This window comes from Scyliorhinus torazame, chromosome 22 (genome assembly GCF_047496885.1).
Source record: "Scyliorhinus torazame isolate Kashiwa2021f chromosome 22, sScyTor2.1, whole genome shotgun sequence".
Taxonomy (NCBI): Eukaryota; Metazoa; Chordata; class Chondrichthyes; order Carcharhiniformes; family Scyliorhinidae; genus Scyliorhinus; species Scyliorhinus torazame.
In genome coordinates, this window is record NC_092728.1 from 52,518,335 (window position 1) to 52,534,769 (window position 16,435).

Here is a 16,435-nt window from a genome sequence, read left to right on the forward strand (position 1 = left end):
ATGGGCTGATCAAATCAAACAGTCTGTTTTTTTGTTTTTTAGGATATTGGGCAGAGTAAGGACCATACTCAAACAGCCCGCACTTGCAAAGCCCCACACAAAATGTTGGCTGTTAGATGTGATTCCACGATTGGGAAGTACTTGTTGAGCAATCCTGAGTGCGCGAGTAGCTACACTACCAACCAACTCAAACTAATAAGTTGAATTCTTAACATGGCTCATTTACACTTTCTGCAAGTGGCATAGATCTACATGCAGAGACGCATTCTTGGCAAATAAAAGGAATATGTTCAAGCTTTGAGCCTTTTTTGAATTAACCGGAAGTTTGGGAGCCTATGGTTCCACATGGCTTTCTCCATGGCAAGGCCTTGGCCAATCAGAGTCAACTCGCCAACCAATCAACACCCCTTATCTCTTGTGATACAAATTGTTGCGATTGTTCAAAATGTGTTTGTCTTGATTAGTGCAAGATGAAAAGCTTCAGCAACATGTCCCTCTTTTCAGCGAGATTCCAGACAAAAAGAAATGGGAAGTGGTCCAGAAGCACAGACACAGTTACAGCAGCAGTGACGTGTGTTTTTTTAAAATAAAGTTATTCGTGAGCAGTGTCAAGAGAGATAAATTATTTTTATTTATTTTAATTCTTAAAACTAACCCTAAAAACTATTACAGAACAGCAGCTGGAAAAATTAACATTTTATTCCTAAACACAATTTCTGTTTGATTTTAACAAAGCCATTACTGAAGAAAAAATGGCCCAGGCAATCAGCAGTGCATATTTCATTAGGTTTGAGCTTATGAATTTGGTTTGAAAAAGACATGTGAATTAACTATGGAGAGAGATTTTCTCCAATTGCAGAAATTGTACCGCAGAACCGATGCGCAGTGTACCGAGAAGCAAATCATCAAATTAAATCCCTCTGTACAATATCCATCTGAGCTAAGATGGCAAATTAGTACAATCTATAAACCATTATGTTTCACCAGGATTATTACATTAGAGGATCACATTGAAAAATCTGGAGCTCTTGTGGCGCAATGGGTAGTGCGCCTGCCTTTGAGGGAGAAGCTCCAGGTTCGAGTTCCACCCCAGGATTCAATGGCCAAGGAAGGTGCGTCCAACAGGTTGAGTGTGTCAACCTGTAAATCCTTCCAAACACACCAATGTCTGGTGGTAAGTGCGGGAGAGACTCCTGGTCAGCCACGCTTGATGTGGAGGGGCGCCCCTCAAGCTATAAACCTCTGGCGACAGGTCTAGGTGACCTATTCTGGGAATTGCTAGCTATGTAAAGAGATGAAAGTCTGCCTTAATGCACCACTAGGTGTGGGAAGGGAAACAAAATCAATTGAAAAATATCATACATTTTACAGACATTTTGTTTTGTATTTAAAACCTCCAAACCGCACGCAATAACTTTTAATTCATTCCTAACAAAATAGAAAGTGGGCCAAAAGTGCAGACGCAGTTACAACAGTAGTGACACATGTTTTTTTTTTAATCTTCTTATTCGTGAGCTGCGTCAAGAGAGATCAACTATTTTTATTTATTTTATTTCTTAAAAAACTTGAATCCTTGAAGCAAAAGTGATTACAGAGCAGCAGCTACAAGAATTAGCATTTTATTCATGAACAAAAGGCACCAATTTATTTCATTCTCATTCCAGTTCCCTGTCCCACGGAGCTGCCAAATGGTGTTACTGTTGTCAGCTTAAAATGGAAATAAGAATTCAGATGTCACCTGAATCTGATGATTTTTTAAAAAATCCTTATATAACCATATCATCCGATAATTATTAGCAGGAATTTAATAAAATAGGGGAGGCGGTGGCATAGTGGTATTGTCACTGGATTAATAATCCAGAAACCCATCTGGTTCACTAATCTCCTTCAGAGAAGGAAATCTGCCTTCCTTACCTGGTCTGGCCTACATGTGAATCCAGATCCTCAGCAGTACGGTTGACTCTGACAATGTCCTTTGAAATGACCGAACAGGCCAATTCAGTTCAAGGGCAATTGGGGATGGCCATTAAATGCTGGCCCAGCCAGCAAAGCCCAGATCCCATAAATGAATCCCCCAAAAATGTTTTAATAAGAGCAAAATCCAATTAAGAGATGTTTCACTTGCCAATCACACCAGTAAGTTTTCCTAATTAGGAAGAATAGTTTGACTAAACAAATACATAGGTGTGTCTTAAAGTGATTCTCAGGAAAATGTGTGCTCTGGCCAAATTCAGTCTCAGAATGTACAGAATCTAGGGAAATGCTGGACATATTCTTCTTGGTTTGATTTAAGCTTCTTGCCTTCCCTGTCTCACAGTGTCCCCCCTCAGCCAAGAGGGTAGATATAACGTGTCTTTTGTCCTGTACTGCACTGTGTAAGATATTAGGAAGTGACCTATTCAGGGTGGAAAAGGGGATTCTTTTGTTTCTCTTGAAGCTGTTCTCCTGTCACAGGAAGCCCTGCCAATGGGTTAACTTGTACCCCACTCCCTCATTTGCATTCCCAAGTAGTTAGCATCATCGAGTGGTACAACTCAGGAAGAGGCCATTCAGCCCATCATGCCAGCGTCAGCTCTTTGGAAGAGCTATCCAGCAGCTGTACGTTTTTTTTACATCATATTTCTTCATGGGTTGTGCTTTGCTGTCATGCTGAATGCCATAATGAACAGCAGCCTCGTTGAGCATTTGTGCCTTGCAATAGATGATAGCTTTTCTTCAGTGCAAGCTGAGTCCCTCTGGAATGATAACACAACATTCTACAATTGAAGATGAAAAGCAGAGCCAAAAATATTGAATGTCTGAATAAAACTAGAAAATTACTGGAAAAGCACAGCAGGTGGAAGAGAGAAGAAGCGAGTTTTTGAGGACTGCCAACCTTCTTGACATGGATCATTTAATCCACCCTTTTCTTTCTGCAGTTAATTGACCAGTTGTGCATTTCCAACATTTTTACTCAATTCTGCCGCTGGAGCTGCTCGTGTGTGTAAACCATGTGAAGTTCATAGGCAATCCTAACCTGCGTCTGCACAAATCATGGCAGACGTGGATATTTGATGAGCTAACTGGAAAGTTAAAACATTTCCAGTGTGTGATTTTGATCAGCCACAACAGACCATGGGACGCATTATGACTTTAATGCACTGTAGGAGCGGTTTCAAGACCTGTGTATTGAGTCAGCTTCCACGTGGGGTTATTCCTTGTGGCTCAGCTCAGTACAGAGAGAAACAAAAACACCACAACCTGGACAAGATGGCTATTTAATCAAGCTTGTTACGTGCACACGGAGAACAGACTGGATATCAGCCAAGACCTGTTCTACCGAACAAAGAGCCAAGCACAGTAATTATACAACGTTCAAAAATCAATAGCCCACCCCAGTTGAACACAATCAAATCCCTGAAGCTGCTTCTTTTAAACTTATCCAATAGAATTGCAAGCAGTGTTTAAATTTCACCCAATCGAGTCACAAGTAGGGCATGATTGATCATCATCCTGACAACTGCTTACAATCCCAGCAGCTTGCTGACTGTGAGAAACAGAACAACAGAAAGACAAGATGTCAGAAGTAATGTCCTTTTGGTCAAGTTAGCTATTCTAAATCCCATTTGAGTACTTATTACTGCTATGTCCTAAAAATACATGTTTAATGGTTAATAATGATTACTCAGTCCTATAATTCATCTCAATCCTGAATAAAACAACTTGTATAAAACTACTCATTCTGACGATTCAGTTTTAAGAGGTATCATCGCTGAATCCCCCCCCCTCATGCACAACTCGCAAATAGAAAGGAGGCATCACGGTGATGCACTCCGCTACACCTGATGCAATCATCTGGTTAAACCACCTGAATATAAAATCATAGTCGTTACTCTATTTTTACATCAGCCAAATTGCTCAATTTGTGAAAGACCGAAATGCAAACTACCATTTTATGAGGAAGCCTTTCCTTTGTAATACACGCAAAAGGCACCTTGCAATGCTGTTCGATAGAAATTGCAGACGTCGTATTAATGAGGCTATGGCTACACCATTTTAGCCACATGCACTAAATTTAGTAGAAGACACCCTTGTTTTTAAATTAATTTACGAGATGTGGGCATCGCTGGTTTGCCCAGCATTTATTGCTCATCCCTAGTTGCCCTTCAGAAGGTGGTGCTAAGCTGCCTTCTTGAACCGCTGCAGTCCTTGAGGTGTAGGTACACGCACTGTGCTGTTAGGGAGGGAGCTCCAGGATTTCATCCCAGCGACAGCAAAGGAGCGGCGATATATTTCCAAGTCAGGGTGGTTAGTGACTTGGAGGGGAACCTCCAAGTGGTGATGTTCCCAGCTATCTGCTGCTCTTATCCTTCTAGATGGTAGTGGTTATTGGAAGATGTTTTCTAAGGAAACTTTGTGAGTCCCTGCAGTGCATCTTGCAGATGGTACACACGGCTGCCACTGTTCAGCGGTGGTGGAGGGTTTGAATGTTTGTGGAAGGAGGAGCAATCAAGTGGGCTGTATTGTCCTGGATGGTGTCAAACCTCTTAAGTGTTGTTGGAGCTGCACTCATCCAGGCAAGTGGAGAGTATTCCATTACACTCCTGACTTGTGCCTGGTAGATGGTGGACAGGTTTTGGGGGGTCAGGAGGTGAGTTACTCGCCGTAGGATTCCTAGCCTTTGACCTGCCCTGGTAGCCACAGTATTAATATGGCTAGTCCAGTTCAGTTTCTGATCAATGGTAACACCCAGGATGTGGATTGTGCGGGATTCAGTGATGGTAATGGCATTGAATGTCAAGGGGCGATGGTAAGATCCCCTCTTGTAGGAGATGGTAATTGCCTGGCACTTGTGTGGCGTGAATGTAACTTGCCATTTATCAGCCCAATCCTGGATATTGTCCAAATCTTGCTGCATTTGGATATGGACTGCTTCATTAACTGAGGAGTCGCAAATGGTGGTAAACATTGTGCAATTATCAACAAACACCCTCACTTCTGACATTAAGATGGAAGAGAGGTCATTGATGAAGCAGCTGAAGATGGTTCAGCCTAGGACACTACTCTGAGGAACTCCTGCAGTGATGTTTTGGAGCTGAGGTGATTGACTTCCAACCCACCACAACAATTTTCCTTTGTGCCAGGTGTGACTCCAACTAGCGGAGAGTTTTCCCTCTGTTTCCTATTGACTGCAGTTTAGCTAGGCTTCCTTGATGCCATACTTGGTCAAGTACTGCCTTGATGTCAAGGGCAGTCACTCCCACCTCATCTCTGGAATTCACTCTTTTGTCCATGTTTGAACCAAGACTGTAATGAGGTCAGGAGCTGAGTGACCCTGGCGGAATCCAAATTGAGCATCACTGAGCAGGTTATTGCCGAGTAAGTGCCACTTGATAGCACTGTTGATGACTCCTTCTATCATTTTGCTGATGATGGACAATAGACTGATAGGGCAGTAATTGGCTGGGTTAGATTTGTCTTGTTCCTTGTGCACATTTCCACATTGCCGGATAGATGCCAGTGTTGTAGCTGTAATGAAACAGCTTGGCTAGGGGTGCGACATGTTCTGGAACACGTCTAGTACTATTGCTGGAATATTATCAGGACCCTTAGCCTTTGCAGTATCCAGTGCATTCAGCCGGTTCTTGATATCATATGGAGTGAATCGTATTGGCTAAAGACTGACATTTGTGGTGCTGGGGACCTCTGGAGGTGATCAAGATGGATCATCCACTCGGCACGTCTGCCTGAAGAGTGTTGCCAATGCCTCAGCCTTGTCCTTTGCACATATCTGCTGGGCTCCTCCATCATTTGAGGATGGGTATATTTGTGGAGCCTCCTCCTCCAGTGAGCTGTTTAATTGTCCACCACCATTAATGGCTGGATGTGGCAGAACTTCAGAGCTTAGATCTGGTGTGTTTGTTGTGGAATCACTTAGTTCTGTCTATTACTTGCTGCTTTTGCTGTTTGACACATAAGTAGTCCTGTAGCTTCACCAGGTTAACACCAAATGTTTTGGTATGGCTGATGTTGCTCCCAGCATACTACCCTGCACTCTTCATTGAACCAGGGTTGATCCCCTGGCCTGGTGGTAATGGAAGAGTGGGGGATATACCAAGCCATGAGGTTGCAGATTGTGGTTGAATACAATTCTGCTCCTGGCGATGGCCCACAGTGCCTCATGGATGCCCAGTCTTCAGTTGGTGGATCTGTTCAAAATCTCCCATTGAGCACGGTGGTAGTGCCACACAACACGATGGAAGACATCCTCAATGTGAAAAAGGGACTTTGTCTCCACAAGGACTGTGCGATGGTACCTTCTACTGATATTGTCATGGACAGATGCATCTACAGCAGGCAAATTGGTGAGGATGAGGTCAAGTATGTTTTTGCCTCGTTGGTTCCTTCACCGCCTACTGCAGTCCCAGTTTAACAGCTATGTCCTTTAGGACCCGGCTAGCTCAGTCTGTGGTGGTACTACTGAGCCACTCTTGGTGATGGACATTGAAGTCCCCCACTCAGAGCATATTCTGTACTCTTGCCACCCTCCGTGCTTCTTCCAAGTGGTGTTCAACATGGAGGAGCACTGATTCATCAGCTGATGTTGGCCGATACATGGTAATCAGCAGGAGGTTTAACCTGAAGCCATGAGACTTCATGGAGTCCAGAGTCGATGTTGAGGATTCCCAGAGTAACTCCCTCCCGACTGTATACCACTGTGCTGCCACCTTTGCTGGGTCTGTCCTGCCGATGAGACAGGACATACACAGGAATTGTGATAGTGCTGTCTGGGATATTGTCTGCAAGGTATGATGCTGTGATTATTGTTATGTTCTGTGTTATGACCATTGTACAGATGTACACAGAACATCTAGTTCCTTGACTAGTAAGATACTTTACTAACAGAATGATCATGTGGAAAGATAACTAACGAACTATGATATAAATGGTAACAAAATAAATGAATTCAGTGAATTCTCCTGGAGCTACTTCCAGTGCGACTATCCTCTTGTACGACTTACTGCCAACAGCCGGATATCTCGGGTCACATGGCAGATCGCTATCGCCACCAGCTGGTTGGAGGTCATGTAGATAACTATATACATTAATGGATAACTATATGCATTAGTGTGCACAGGCATATCAACATAAGTGTGACTATGTCAAGCTGCCGCTTAAATAATCTGTGAAACAGCTCTCCCAACTTTGACACAAGCCCCCAGATGTTAGTATGGTGAACGTTGCGAGGTCGACAGGGCTGGATTTGCCTTTGTCGCTGCCTGGTTCGATGCCGGGTGGTCTGTCCGATTTCACTACTTATTTTTGTGTTTTTGTAGCGGTTGAATAAAACCGAGTGGCTTGCTAGGCCATTTCAAAGGGCATTTAAGCGTCAACCACATCCTGTAGGCCTGGAGTCACATATAGGTCAGACCAGGTAGAGATGGCAGATTTCCTTCCCTAATGCACATTAGTGAACCAGATGGGTTTTTACGACAAGCGACAATTGTCATCATTAGACTTTTAATTCCAGATATTTAATTTAGTTCAAATTTCACACCTGCCGTGGTGGGATTCGAACCTGGGTCCCCAGATCATTACCCTGGGTTTCTGGATTACTCGTCCAGTGACAATATCATGTGTAAGTTGTGTAACACTTACACAACATAGTTAAATGTACTTCTTCAGAATTTACTTAAACATCTATCCTCATTTAGTAGCAAAGGAATTTAAGGTACTCATGGCAATTAAAAAGCATCGAAATAAAATAATCTTTATTAGTGTTACATTAACACTGCAATGAAGTTACTGTGAAAATCCCCTAGTTGCCACACTCCGGCGTCTGTTCAGGTACCCTGAGGAAGAATTCAGAATGTCCAAATCACCTAACAAGCGTGTCTTTCGGGACTTGTGGGAGGAAACCGGAGCGCCCGGAGGAAACCCACGCAGACACGGGGCGAGCGTGCAGACTCCGCACAGACAGTGACCCAAGCCGGGAATTGAACCCGGGTCTCTGGCGCTGCGAAGCAACAGTGCTAACCACTATGCTACCATGCCATCCATAATAATAATACACAACCATTTGTCTGAATGATTTACCAAAAGACCAAACTTTAAAGGCACATTGATGCGTTGTGCAAACTTCAGTATTAAGATAACTTAATGAACAATGGTGACTATTCCTCGTTTTTGATTTACTGGTAATAAATAGAATTAGTCGCATCTAGATTTTTGATCAGCTACATGTGACTAATATATTAGATAAAACTGTTACAGAGAAACTCTTGCATATGAATGTTGGTATTAGTGAGGAGCTGGTGAGTATTTGAAATTTAGTCTGCGTGTAGATAAATTGATGTGAACAATCTGGCTACCTTCCAATTACATACCTTCTCCTCCAGGTCATGAAGATGATGGGGTTGAACAATGCCGTCCACTGGGTGGCCTGGTTCATCACAGGCTTTGTGCAGCTCTCCATCTCTGTAACTGCACTGACGGGTATCCTGAAGTATGGCAAAGTCCTGATGCACAGCGATCCCTTTATAATCTGGCTGTTCCTCACAATCTATGGCATAGCCACCATCATGTTCTGGTGAGTACATTAAACAGAGTTAAGAATCATAGAATTTACAGTGCAGAAGGAGGTCCTTTGGCTCATCGAGTCTGCACCGGCCCCTGGAAAGAGCATCCTATTTAAACTTAAGCTCACACCTCCACCCTAACCCCGTAACCCAGTAACCTCACCTAACCTTTGGACACTATGGGGAAATTTAGCATGGCCAATCCACCTAACCTGCACATCTTTGGACTGTGGGAGGAAATTGGAGCACCCGGAGGAAACCCACACAGACACGGGGAGAACGTGCAGACTCCGCACAGACAGTCACCCGAGGCCGGAATTGAACCCGGGACTTTGGAGCTGTGAGGCATCAGTGCTAACCACTGTGCCACCATGCCGCCCGATGACTCTGTGACCTAGAATTGCCAAACATTTCGTTGAAAATGTGGAACTTAACGGCACTAACTCCAAATAGAGCACAGGAGATGATTTCCTTTCATCGATTGTAAATATATAATTTTGAATTACGAATTGATCCTCCTCTTACTGCCTGCCATGGGCGTATTGGAAGGATTAGCAGATTGATTATCCTCCTTTTGTACCCAACAACTCTTGCAGCAGGATATTTACCCAGAGCTCCTGGCTCAGAGGCAAGGCGCTGTTTACCCAGACACAAGACATACCTTCAACTAGTGACGTTAACCCAATTACCAATCTTTTCTATCAGTCATTGGAACAGGAGCAGATCATTCAGCCTTTGAGCCTGCTTCACATTCGGGCCAATCATGGCTGATACACATCTCAACTCCACTTTCTCTATCTTTAATACCATCGCTAATCTATTATGATCCCATAACATACCCTAAGAGTAGCTACAATATTGGACAGAAACCCAATATTTTAGTTTGTTTGTAAGACTGTGTGGAAAGGAAGATTCGCTCCAGGAGTGATTGCATGAAGAAATAGGGCATTGGTATTTTTAAAACAAAACTTAATACAATATTAACTTTTTTAACTTCACATCTGAAAAGAACAGCTTACAATTCCCCTTTAAACACTACTACTCAGTTTTCCATTAAAGGACAAGAAAGGAAACATATAGCTCTCAATTTATCTTACTGTGGGAAACTTGTGGACTCAGCATCAGGCAGATCTGAATTCAACTCCTCTCCCGAAGTTTCTCCCCCAAAAAACTTCCCCTTGAAAGATTTTCAAAATGTCTCTCTGCATTCCTTGGCTCCATCCAACACTGTCCTCATCTCCCCAAGCTGAAAAACAAATTATCTCTGCCGGCTGCAAAGCATATTAACTCCCCAGGGACTTTCCCAGTTTAACCACAGTCCATTAGTCCAGGCTGAAAAACACATTCCTTTGTCAATTTCACCTTCTGGCTGCTAAAAGCACCCAGGCCCTGCAAAACAGAATTATGTTTTTAAAAACATGACCACTGCAGTCAAACACACTATAACACCAGGCTTTTAACCCTTAAATTGCCCAAGACTTAGAATCCAGTATTCCTAAAGTTTTCTCGTCGTCACATACTTCAGTCTTGAAAGCTCTAATTGTCCCAATAATCAAAGCCTGTAAAAGAGAATGAGTTTCAAAAAAATGCATCCTGATTTTCCTCCCGAATGTCCTAACTCCAATTTTAAATTCAATTGTTTATCTCTCAATCGTTTATAAACCAGAGAATATAAATAATAAAACATTTGGTGGCATGAGATGCTGTTGATTACCAAGCAACAAACTGCTATATTAAAATAACTGATGCTGAATTACTGAAGAAGTCTGTGATGATAACAGAACTTGATGCGAGTAGATGGTGAATTGTAGTCAAGTGGATCGAGCTTCTCCCTTCCGAATGCCCTGAAAAATCTCAATTGGCAGATCTTAGCCACTATTAATTACATTTCATTCTCGTGCCTGAACTTCCCATCTTGGTATATTGAATTATTGTCTTCATCCCTGTCCTCTACAACCGTATTGCTTTTCTTTTTCCTGTGCCAAGCTCTGATGAATGCTGAAATGGGGAAGTCGCCATGTGGGGATTTGTGGCCATGCGCTCTAACATGACCTGTTGATGTTATAATGCATTGTTTTACTTGGGTCTCATAAGTGCACCTTTACCGTGTAACCTAGAAACGATATTTAACATTTATACTTTGAGAATGCCATTCTTCATTGTTCATTCTCAGTCAGTGATGTACAGTTTTATTAGAGGCAAGGTACCAAACATGAGTGAATGAGCATGGTGGCAAATGTCAGCGATATATTTTCTTGGGTGCCAGGATAGTAGCTTAACACAGCTTTACCCTTGCATAATGCCTTTACATTTTCCAGCAGGGATGATTATGAACAATGGGGTGAGACACCTGAGCTGATGGTTTCTGCACTTTTCCGAAGCCCAGAGATACTGAGGCTTATTGCCACATGGCGTCTCCATTGCTCATACCAGCCGTGCTTGTAGTGGACAACTGTTTATAGCAGCAATGATGAGTGACCATCAGTCAATCACAAGGCAGTTACAAAGCACCACTCACAGTGAAGCACAGCAGCTATGAAAGAAGCCTTGAGCATTCTTTCAGCTCTTTGTAGCTCATTAAGATGCAGTTATCTTGGCTGCCCAATTCCTCACTGGCATTCACTGCTTGAGAATTGTCTGCTAGATGTTGGCCTTGAATCAGTGAGGTGCAGCCTCTACTCAAAGTAAGTTACTCCCGTCCTCATATAAACTGTGTTAACACTCAACATGTCAAATTAAATAGGTGGGCACGCACCCCACCCCACCCCTTCCATCCACTTCCCGCTTTTGTGGAGTTTCATTGGCCAGAAGAACAATAGCTTAGCACTGGAAAATGTCTGTTATCCAGCCTGGGTGGTGCTGATTACCTATGAGTTCCGTATTTTCTTTTTTATTTCATTTTAAAATTACTTTTCCAATTGGCATGGCCAATCCACTTATGCTGCAAATCTTTGGGTTGTGGGGGTGAGACCCACTCAGAGACTGGGAAAATGTGCAAACTCCACAAGGACAGTGACCTAGGGCCGGGATCGAAGACGGGTCCTCAGTGCTGCGAGGCAGCAGTGCTAACCATTGCACCACCGTGCCACCCACGAGTTCTACATTTTCAACCAATCAGAAAACCCGAGGGTGATCTCATGGTGATGCGGGTGTCGAGGCCCCTCGAGAGCTGGGGGCATGTGCGCATCGAGGGAGTGGTGCCGAGGGAACACCATGCTCAGCACACTGGGCAGCTGAGACTGGAGCGAGGGCAGGCCATTGGCAACAACTGCCTGCGAGCTTGACAATTTCTAGCGGTTGTGTGAGAGTGGGACTGACGGGTAACAAGTGTTAGCGCCAGCTTCTGAGGAATGAGAGGCATCTCCAGTCAAAAAGAACAAACCCAACAGGTGTTCAGTTAGTCGAGATCTCCAGCTGGCAGCTTGCCTGATGACAGAAAGTTTACTGTATTACCACACTGGCCACTGCATTCACCCATGCTGCACAGCTCCTTAGTGGATAACTGGAACAAGTCGGACTTCTTGTGAGATAAAATGGAAATCTGGGCTCATAACCTCAGTTGCACTGACTTCTTCCTTGAACTCTTGCAGTTTCCTGATCTCTGTGGTCTACTCCAAGGCGAAGCTAGCCTCGGCATGCGGTGGGATCATTTATTTCCTCAGCTATGTTCCATACATGTACGTGGCGATCCGCGAGGAGGTGGCTCATGATCGGATCACCGCATTCGAGAAGTGCATTGCGGTATGGTATTTTAAAAAATAAAATAAAAATGAGATTAATCATTTTTTTCAACGTTGTGCAAAATGAGTTTTACAAGAACGACGAGAGAAAATGCGAGGAAATCTCAGCGGGTCTGGCAGCTTCCATGGAGAGAGAAGCAGAGTTAACGTTTCAAGTCCAGTGTGAATCAAGAGTCATACAGTCTCCAACCGTTAACTCTGTTTCTCTCTCCGCAGAAGCTGCCAGACCGGCTGAGTTTATCCAGTATTTTCTGTTCTTATTCAGATTTCCAGCATCCGTAGCATTTTGTTTTTATTTTACAAGAATGAAGCGTGTTCTGATACTGGGTGTTGCTCGCTGAGTTAAATCTTTAACCTGACAAAATTCCAGTGATCCATGGCCCTCTTTCCACAAATGCAGGTTGAAACTCGGTCATTGCTGAAAGTCATCTGATTATGGCATCTATATTTCAGCCTGGTGCACTGGCATTTAGGCTTTTAATCCCATGTAGAATTATTATTGCACTAAAGGTCCATTAGGATTGAGAGCCAGCGAAATGAGAGCGTTAAAGATTATTATTATTACGTTATCCTTTAGGTTTGATTCAACTCCGATAGATATTGGTGCCTTCTCAGCAGGCTGGATTGGTCCAGCATGAGGGTCTTGGACTTCGTCAATTCGTCACTTGTGGAAAGCAACATGATTTTCTCCTACTCAATACATGTAAAAACTGCTCCCAGTACTTCCCTACTAAGGCAAAAAAGAAACAAAGTTCTTTGAGGGAAGTGTTAAAAGTGTTGGAGGGCCATTGACGGTGGCCTTTCCCCAATGAGTCTTTGTTGCAGCTGTCCCAGGACTCGATTTAACGGCAAACAAAAGTCAGAGTCCGCTTTTGGGCACGTTCAGCGGGGTGTTTTACAGCGGCTGTCGCACCTAGAAACACTCTGCTATCCAACGGCACTTTGATGGGAAATGCACCATCAAGGCTGCACTTCCTTCATTTCCTGCACTGACAGGCTCAGCTCACCAGTGTAGGAAGAGTACTAGCGGATCAGGCCACCATTTCTAAAGGCATACCGATCTTTCAAACCCCCGCATCCTCAATATGGCCTCCGGGCTCCCACTGTACCCAACTTGCCTCTTTCATGATCCTCGAGCTCCCCATCTCTAAAGGGCAAGGCACCCTAGCCCAACCTCAACCTCTGGCATGGGCAAATTGGCACCTTGGCAGTCCTGCCAGCCTAGCAGTGTCACTCAGGCACCAGTGGCACTGCCAGGGTGCCCAATTGGCACTTCCAGAATTCCAGACTGGCAGTGCCAAGGTGCCCAGGTACCAGCATGATTTCCAGGGTACCACCCTGCCCAGAGCCCCACACCTGGGGTCTCCAATGGCCTGGGAGATCCCCCTAACTTAAATCATATCTTGGGGCAGCTGCAACAAAGACTCATTGGGAAAAGGCCACCGTCTATAGCCCCCCCCAGCTGCCATTACGACTGGTCCACATATGTGTGGACCAGTGCTAAACGGCAACTGGTCAAGGCCTCGCTGGGGAGGCCCTTAGCTCCAGACTCCGGGATAATACAGCGCAGATATATTAAAAAGAGCCAATAGTATGCTGATCAGGATCATGCCCAGTAAGGGCGAGATCCAGATTGTGACATTCGAGGGTCGCAAAAGCACAATTTCTTGATTTGCGGATGTCTGCAAGTTGCGGGAGATAGTCAGTACTGAGGAGAACTGCGACAATTTAGAGGAGGGCATTAATAAACTTGAAGAATTAGAAAATAATTGGCGAATTGAGTTTAACACAGATAAATGTGAGGTAGTACATTTTGGTAGGAAGAATAGGGAGGTCATTTATTACCTGGAAGGTGCAAATCTAGGTGGGGTAGTGATACAAAGGGATATCGGAGTACAAATACGGCAGTCATTAAAAGGTGCGTCACTAATCAGGAAGGCCATAGAAAAAAGGCAAATCAAGCGCTAGGCTTTATTTCTATAGGAAATGTATTGAAAAGAAGGGAAGTGATGCTGAAGTTTAAAATGAAAATAGGTGTGTTATGCATGGCCTCAATTTTACCCCTCTGAGTCCCTTCCCTTGTCCCTTTTTACTGTGCATGCTGGTTGGAGTCATACATGGCATGATGGTTGTTGTTGGAGGTCAATCATCTCAGAACCAGGACATCACTGCAGGAGTTCCTCAGTGTAGTGTCCTAGGCCCATCCATGTTCAGCTGCTTCATCAATGACCATCCATCCATCATAGAACATAAAACATTACAGCGCAATACAGGCCCTTTGGCCCTCGATGTTGCACCGACCTGTGAAACCACTCTCAAGCCCATCTGCACTATTCCCTTATTGTCCATATATCTATCCAATGACCATTTGAATGTCCTTAGTGTTGGCGAGTCCACTACTGTTGCAGGCAGGGCATTCCAGGCCCTTACTACGCTCTGAGTAAAGAACCTACCTCTGACATCTGTCTTATATCTATCTCCCCTCAATTTAAAGATATGCCCCCTCGTGCTTGACATCACCATCCGAGGAAAAAGGCTCTCACTGTCCACCCTATCCAATCCTCTGATCATCTTGTATGCCTCAATTAAGTCACCCCTTAACCTTCTTCTCTCCAACGAAAACAGCCTCAAGTCCTCAGCTTATCCTCATAAGATCTTCCCTCCATACAAGGCAACATTCTGGTAAATCTCCTCTGCACCCTTTCCAATGCTTCCACATCCTTCCTATAATGCGGCGACCAGAACTGTACGCAATACTCCAAATGTGGCCGCACCAGAGTCTTGTACAGCTGCAACATGACCTCATGGCTCCTAAACTCAATCCCTCTACCAATAAAAGGTAGAACATACAGTGCAAAAGGAGACTATTCGGCCCATTGAGTCTGCACCGACCCACTTAAGCCCTCACTTCCACCCTATCCCCATGACCCAATAATCCCTCCTAACCTTTTTGGTCACGAAGGGCAATTTACCATGGCCAATCCACCTAACCTGCACGTCTTTGGACTGTGGGAGGAAACTGGAGCACCCGGAGGAAACCCACGCAGACACGGGGAAAACGTGCAGACTCCGCACAGACTGTGACCCAGTGGGGATTCGAACCTAGGACCCTGGAGCTGTGAAGCCACATTGCTATCCACTTGTGCTACCCCAAAGGTCAGAGGTGAGACTGTTTGTTGGTAATGTTCAGCACCGTTTGCGACTCCTCACATACAGGAAGCAGCCCATGTCCAAATGCAGCAATACTTGGACAATACCCAGACATATGCTGATAAGTGGCAAGTAACATTCATGCCAGGCAACGACCATCATCTCTTAACATTCAATGGCATTTACTATTGATAAATCTCCCACTATCAACATCCTGGATGTTACTGTTGATCAAAAACTGATCTGGAATAGCCATATAAATACTGTGGCTACAAGAACAGATCAGAGGTTGGGAATCCTACTGTGAATAACTCACTGCCTGACTCCCCAAAACTGACTCTAATCCACAAGGCACATGTCAGGAGTTTGATGGAATATTTCCCACTTGCCAGGATCAGTGCAGCTCCAACAACACTCAAGAAATTCAACATCATCCAGGACAAAGCAGCCAACTTGATTGGCACCCCTTCCACAAACATTCACTCCCTCCACCACTGGCGAACAGTCGCAGCAGTACCATCTATGAGATGCACTGCAGGAACTCACCAAGGTCAGACGGAAAGATTGAAACAACCCACACTTTAAAAAGTCTCCATAAGACATAAGAGCAGAATGAGGCCACTCGGACCATTGAACCTGCCCCGCCATTCAATCAGGGCTGATTTTTTTCTCATCCCCTTTCTCCTGCCCTCTCCCCATAACGCCTGGTACCCTCATGAATCAAGAACCTATCTATCTCTGTCTTAAAGATACTCAGTGATTTGGCCTCCACAGCCTTCTGCGACAAAGAGTTCCACAGATTCAGCACCCTCTGGCTGAAGTCTCAGCAAGCATGGCAACATACTTTCTTAGAAACACCCTTCTTGGTTTGCTCAGAATTATAGGATCACTTATACTCCGTGACTAATCACCTTGCGTATGGTATTAAAATGCGTGTATAATAGTGTACAAGCTTCTCCAAAGGCATGTAATTGAATAGCATAATTG

General features: G+C 44.3%; 1 protein-coding gene across 3 annotated transcripts in view; it reads left to right on the forward strand.

The window, feature by feature from the left end:
* abca2 (ATP-binding cassette, sub-family A (ABC1), member 2) overlaps positions 1 to 16,435 on the forward strand; it is a 739,176-nt gene that overhangs the window by 503,807 nt on the left and 218,934 nt on the right. For all 3 annotated transcript variants that reach the window (XM_072488215.1, XM_072488216.1, XM_072488217.1), the window contains 2 exons: positions 8,379 to 8,569; positions 12,149 to 12,299. In XM_072488215.1, coding sequence (XP_072344316.1) covers positions 8,379 to 8,569; positions 12,149 to 12,299 — 342 coding nt within the window. The remainder of the gene's footprint in view (positions 1 to 8,378; positions 8,570 to 12,148; positions 12,300 to 16,435) is intronic.